General features: G+C 29.2%; 1 protein-coding gene across 5 annotated transcripts in view; it reads left to right on the plus strand.

Annotated features, from left to right (window-relative positions):
• The window catches only part of LOC106467583 (DNA replication ATP-dependent helicase/nuclease DNA2-like), a 48,298-nt gene that overhangs the window by 10,540 nt on the left and 31,069 nt on the right, over positions 1-6,689 (plus strand). For 2 of the 5 annotated variants that reach the window (XM_022395785.1, XM_022395786.1), the window contains exons 3-4: positions 3,816-3,857; positions 4,530-5,785. In XM_022395785.1, the coding sequence (XP_022251493.1) occupies positions 3,816-3,857; positions 4,530-5,785 (1,298 nt within the window). The remainder of the gene's footprint in view (positions 1-3,815; positions 3,858-4,529; positions 5,786-6,689) is intronic. The other 3 variants (XM_022395787.1, XM_022395788.1, XM_022395789.1) reach the window with 2 other exon arrangements.

A 6,689-nucleotide genomic window follows, 5' to 3' on the forward strand; every position in this document is an offset into this window, starting at 1 on the left:
TCCCCTTTTTTAGTAATATATCATTTTTAAACAGTCTATAATCCTGTATTTCAAAAATTCATGTAATGAAAATTTTCTGTTCAGCCAGGTTTTAGCTATTCTCATTATACCAAAATCATCTCTTCTGACCCATGTTTTAAAAACATTCATTTTATTTCTTATACTTCTAACATTATAATGATGTTATGACAGCGGAAGTCACGTGACGCTAGTAACACGTCTTGAGATTCTAGAATGATCATGTCTGTTTGTGGCAACTTTAGTCTTCTGGTAATATGTCATTAGTTTCTAGAAGGATTGGGGAACCTCATGAATATCCCAGTATTTGCTAGACACCCTCTATTTTAGTATATAAGCCGGGCAAATAAAGCGGAGAGAAGAAGTGACGGCTTAGATAATTGCAGATAGATGGAGATAGAGACAGATAATTGAGTCAAGTGAGCGGTTGTGACTGTAAGTAAAGTGTGTGAATCGTTGTGAATTATAGTGTGTGTTTAAGTGAAAGTGACTGGAAATTCTGTGTATTATAAAGTTGTATCGAGAAATAATAAACTAGTTTTAATTAAGAAAGGACTTGTATCTCTGAAGTTTCTCGGAATAAATTTTTATGGGAAATTATCAAACAAGCAGATACGTAACAATATGAATCATGATAGATAGAAAGAAAGATAAAAGAAACCTTCTATATCCACCAAATTGATAATACATTTAGTCAACTATAAGTGTTTGTATAGTAAAACTGAACATGTACGTGTATATATAGTGAAACTGATTTGACAAAAAAAAATTAAGAGTGGGCAGCTGCTAGAAGATTGAAAGTTATCCAATGCTATTTATTTTTTCTCAACGGAGGAGATTAAGATTTGTCCAAGTAATTATAGGCCTATGAATCTTGCATCAATGGTGAGAAATGTTCTTAAAAGTCAGATTAAAGGATACTTTGCAAAGGCATTTAACAAAGTTTAAAATTTTATTGAATAGTCATCATGATTTCACTAGGATAAGAATCTTGCCTTACTTATCGTTTGAGATTCTTTGAAGAGGTTACTGATTATGAGATGAAGATAAGGGTGTAGATTTGGTGTATCTGGATTTTCAGAAATCATTTGACAAGGCCTACATACAAGGCTTGTTAAAATATTATCTCTGTAGGTTGGGGGGTTAAGTTGGCTCATTGGAAAGAAAAAAAAATGGCTGGATGGAAGAAAGTAGAGTGTTGTTATAAATGGCACTCAGTCAAAGTGGATTGATGTTACAAATAGGGTACCTCAGGGCTCAGTATTAGAACCTTTTGTCTTTAGGATTTACATAAATGTCATAGATAAAGGAATGGTCAATAAATTACTTAAATTTACTACTGATATTAAAGTCTTGGATGTTGCTGGTTATGAGGAAGATGCTGTTGTTTTACAAAATAATTTAGATTATTTGGTGAATTGGGCAAATAAATTACAGATAGCTTTTAATTATGATAAATTAATATATAATAAATAAAATTATAAAGAGGTTATAATTTAATTGTGTATTTAATTTAATTGGGCAAATAAATTACAGATAGCTTTTAATTATGATAGATTAATATATAATAAATAAAATTATAAAGAGGTTATAATTTAATTGTGTAGGTCACTAGTTAGGCCTCATTTGGAGTAGTTATTTTAAGCTCTTTACCCTTGAAAGGACATTGAATCATTGAAAATAGTTCTGAAAAAGGTTACTATGATGATACCTGGGATGGAAAAAGTGTCATATGAGGACGGGTTAAGATCTCTGAAATTGTTTTATCTTGAAAAAGAAAAACATTAGTTAGAGGGTACCTGATTAAGGTGTTTAAGATTGTGAAGGGAATTTATAGTATCAATGCATCATCTTCCTTCCAAGTCATTGATGTAAAAATAACTGGAAGTTTTTCACATATCCAGTTCTTAACCCATTTCAAAACTCTTGGGTAAATATTAGCCCAAGGAGCCCTATCATTCTTTAAACTTCTTAGTTTTTCTTAATAAACTTAGAATTAATGTGATCATCTTACTCAATCTTGTTTCCATCTAGCAATGGCTTAGGGTGAAGAATATTTCTTAAATCTTCATTAATAAAGATTGTTAAAATATTTTTAATTTAATAACCCAGCCATATCATAATTATCAGTTATTAGCATTCCTTTATCATACTTCAAAAAGCCCTACTCCCATCTTAACACTTTGATTACCCTTAATATATTTAAAGAAATCATTATTTTTTGCATTTCCAGTCAACCTTTTCTCATATGTTTTTTATTTTGTAATTTCCTGTTCAACCACTTTTTCGATCTTCTGTAATCCTCGAAATATCTTTTTTATTGCAGTCATTTAAATTTTTATACTTATAATGCTTTTCTATAATTCTATGCTTTATAGTCTTTGTAAGCCAAGTTGGGTTTTTTTTACTAGTGGCCACACTTGTTTGTCTCTGAGGAACATGTGTATCAGGAAGAATTAATAATTTATTTTTAAACTTTCCACATTTGATTAGTATATTCAACTAATTACATTGCCAAAGTCACAGCAGATAATTCTTTAAAATTAGCTTTTTTGAAATTTGAAACCAAAATCTCATTATTCCTTATCCCCATATGCAGCAAAACATTAAATCTAATTAAGCAATGATCACTTGCACCCAGATGTTCCCCAAATACTACCCTATCAACCATTTCTTTATTAAAAGTTAACAATAACTTCAAAAAAACATTGTTGCTAATAGGTTCCCTAATCAATTATTGAAGAAACCTATCCTGAACATTTTCAAAAAATTTGTTTTCCTCATGATTGGATTCTAACATTTCTCAATCCATATTCCTGAAATTGAAATCTTCCATAATTATAACCTCATTAATTTATTCAGTTTCATATGGTACTCTGTAACAAATTCTACCTAAAAGCCTTTTCCCCTTATAACCATTAACAGAAACTCAAATAGACTGAACCTCATTGCTTTTATCTTTGATATTTTCAAATTGAATATTTTACATTTTTACATATAAAGCCATTATTCTCCTCTTTTAGTAATATATCCTTTTTAAACAGTCTATAACCCAGTATTTCAAAAATTCATGTAATGAAAATTTTCTGTTCAGCCAGGTTTCAACTATTCTCATTATACCAAAATCATCTGTTCTGATCCGTGTTTTAAAAACATTCATTTTATTTCTTATACTTTTAACATTACAATGATAAGTTTAGCCTACCACTAAAACTACTTTTGTACCTTGTTTCCATACTATACCCTCATCTCTACATTTAATTTTTTTCTTCATTATTTTGGTCTTTTCTACTGTTTAATCCTAGTTTAAAGTTGCCCTTACAGTTGAATTAATAGCCCTTGTGAACAAGCTAGCTCCTACCCTGTTTAAATGTAAACCATCCATTCCCAAAAGCTCTCTTTTCCCATTGATATGATCTCGCAAGTCCAACCAGCCAATCTGCTTTTCCTTACATATTAAACTAAGCATAGTATTTAGTCTTAGTGACCTACTAATAATTTCATCCCCACATTTAAGCCTGGAGTTGATATTTAACTTAAAAAATTAAATTTTTAAATTATGAGTAAATTTTAATTTTTGGTTAAACCACAAAGTAGTGTGTATAGTGATCATTAGTTTTCAAAGTAAATGCAGTAGAATTTAAATGTTGATTTTATACAGAATTTTAGTAAAGATAAACTTCATATATGTGTTTTGCTTTTTTACATTAATATATTATTGCAGTCCTAACATTTCATATTAAACACAAAAGGTTTTTTTACTTAGAAATAATTTTCAGTTAAAACTTTTCTTTCAGCAGTCTACTAACAAAGGACAAACAAGAATTTCATCTTTTTTTGTAAGTTTCTTAATTGCTGGTATCAATACAACCATTTTGTTACTATCTACAGTTTTTTTTAATTGTACAAACAATACTTGAAAATAAAATCAACTTTGATTTTAAACATTGTACATTTTATTAACAAAATTCCATAAGCTTTTGGATAAACATATACCAACCATATAAGGATGTTAACAAACTTTGGGCTGTACATATTTATCATATGATTCTTAGGATTACATTTCATAAGATTGTAAATAAGTTAGTGACTAATGGTTTCATTCAGCTTTAAATTTATATAAAAATATTGTTAATGGGACAACTGTTTTTTTTGGTTTATATCTGTATGATTTAAATTATTTTTAGTAAAATAAAAAGCATAAATAGTTTAGTACTGTAGATTGATTTGTTTGTTTTTATTTGCTAAAGATGAAAATTCAAAGAAAACATTTTAGCTTGCTTGAATGTGTTTTATGATAGTGATGTACATTCAGTATTTTGCTTTTTCTAGCTCACTTCTGTCAATATCAAGATTTGTATACTTATGTTTTGATTTCTGAATATTTCACTAGTTTGTATGAAAAAACTTGGAATGGGAATTTTTACCAGTGCCATTTTATTTGCTGTTAATGTAAATGGAAGACAGTGTTATAACAAAAAAAAGTTAAGGCATTTTTAATTTTCTTGCAGGTGACAGCAGCACAAAAAAAAACTTCACTATTTACCACTGTAGGAGACAAAGACGTACACAATATTAAGCTTACAGAAAACAAAACTAAAAACCCATTGCATGAAAAGATAATACCAAATAATTTTCCACATTTATCAACATGTGAGAAAACTGAAACCCCTTTAGATCCAGATATTTTATTTTTTCAAAATCATGATGATGTATCAGAAAGAGAACTAAGTTTTAGTGAAAGATCCAACAAAGATAGTCTAAAGAAAATATCTTTAAGTGAAAGTTTGAACCAAAATATTTCTGATGTTGAAGAAAAGACATGCATCAGTAATGAAAATAATAAATGTTTGTCTTACAAGGAATCTCTAACACCAAGTGTAATATCAGACTCACCCAACAATGGAGATTTCAACCTCTCTAACTCAGAAGATGAAGATGCCTCAATAATTCCTGAGACTCCACAAGAAATTAAAGGAAAATTAGTTAGAATAAAAAATACAGGCACCTCAAGTGATAGTAATTTGGTAAAAAGACACATCTTGCGAACTAGAATTGGTAGAAAACAGTTATTTTCTGTTGGTTCATGTAAACAAAACTGCGTAAGTGATGATGTTACTTTTGAAAAACTAAAAGCAAACAATGGGAATAAGATAACAGTCAAACGTCCTCTTGAAGTAGAAGTGCCTACTGTAGTGAAAAAATATTGTGGAGAGTTTGTAGCACCTAAAGAAAATGCTATTTCTGTGTTAAAAACAATAAAATCAAGTGAAAATAATGCTTCTAACCAAACTATACAGCCTATTTTATATAACAAAACATACCAGAATTGTTCTCCTCATATTAAGTTTCTAATATCACAGGATGATGAACATAAGTTTTTCCAGACTAATAGTGTTAAAGAAAAAAACTGCTTTGATGCAGATAAGAAAATCAAGGAAAAAGCTTTCAATCAAATTTTGTCTCATTCAGTGCAAGAGAGTTTTGATGAAACTGTCTTTACATCTATCAGTGATAGATTTCCAACTGCAAATGATATGTCTTCAAAACAATTATTTTATAAAGATTCAAAACTTCAAAAAACAGATGAAGAAACTACGCCTTCAAAACAGTTTCCCGCTAATGTCTCCAAAAGTATTCCAATGAAGCAGATAGAAGAGAATGCTGTAGAGTTGGCTTTTTGTGAAGATAGTAATGATGCTCTATTACAGAGTGCTTTAGAAAATCTTTCACCTTTCAAGATACCATGTTCTAGTGACTGTTCAAGGTATTTTAGGCAAAACTAATGCTAAGTTTTAGATAATTACTAAATTTCAGTTATGTTCAATTAAAAGTAAATAATTGTAACAGACCTGTAATGTTTAAAATTAATAAAGGCCTGTAACTGCTTACAAACAGGTACAAATACAGAAAAAAAAAGAATAAATTCTTTTATGATTTGGCTAAGCTAATCTAATTGAAATTGATATCATAGCAAACATTCACTTAAACTATGGCAAATCAAGCAATTAACTATATATTCACATTATCAACAAGTATTCTGTTTTTTATTTTCAGAACAATTTAAAATATTATCATGTGTATCTACTTACACCCTCCCCATCCTACAGAATACTAGAATATAGCTTATGAATTTGCTTTAGCTTAAAAGTGAAAACAACGAATACAGTATCATTAGCAACTCAGTTTGGTCTGGAATGGTCAATACTGCATTTTGTATCAAAGATTTTTATATATGATTTTCATGATTTTTAAAATTTAGTCATTAGTATTTTGCAGCACAGTATGTAGAACAACCTTTGCATGAACTTAAGGATTTATGATTTAAATTAATGATACTATGAGCTTAAATGGTGTTATATATATATATATATATATATATATTTAACAATTTTAAAAGTTTTTTGTAACTTTTATTATATATTCTTCTAAGTACTGGCAGTTGAACTTTTCTGGGCTCCTACTGTGGACTAAAGCAATGTAATATTATGATGCAATCAGTACACACTATAGTTCACCAATACTGTATTGTGGTAGTAAAACCCAAGTATCCTCTGTCCTGTAAGCTATAGTTCACCAATACTGTATTGTGGTAGTAAAACCCAAGTATCCTCTGTCCTGTAAGCTATAGTTCACCAATACTGTATTGTGGTAGTAAAACCCAAGTATCC

This window comes from Limulus polyphemus, unplaced genomic scaffold (assembly GCF_000517525.1).
Source record: "Limulus polyphemus unplaced genomic scaffold, Limulus_polyphemus-2.1.2 Scaffold2670, whole genome shotgun sequence".
Lineage (NCBI taxonomy): Eukaryota > Metazoa > Arthropoda > Merostomata > Xiphosura > Limulidae > Limulus > Limulus polyphemus.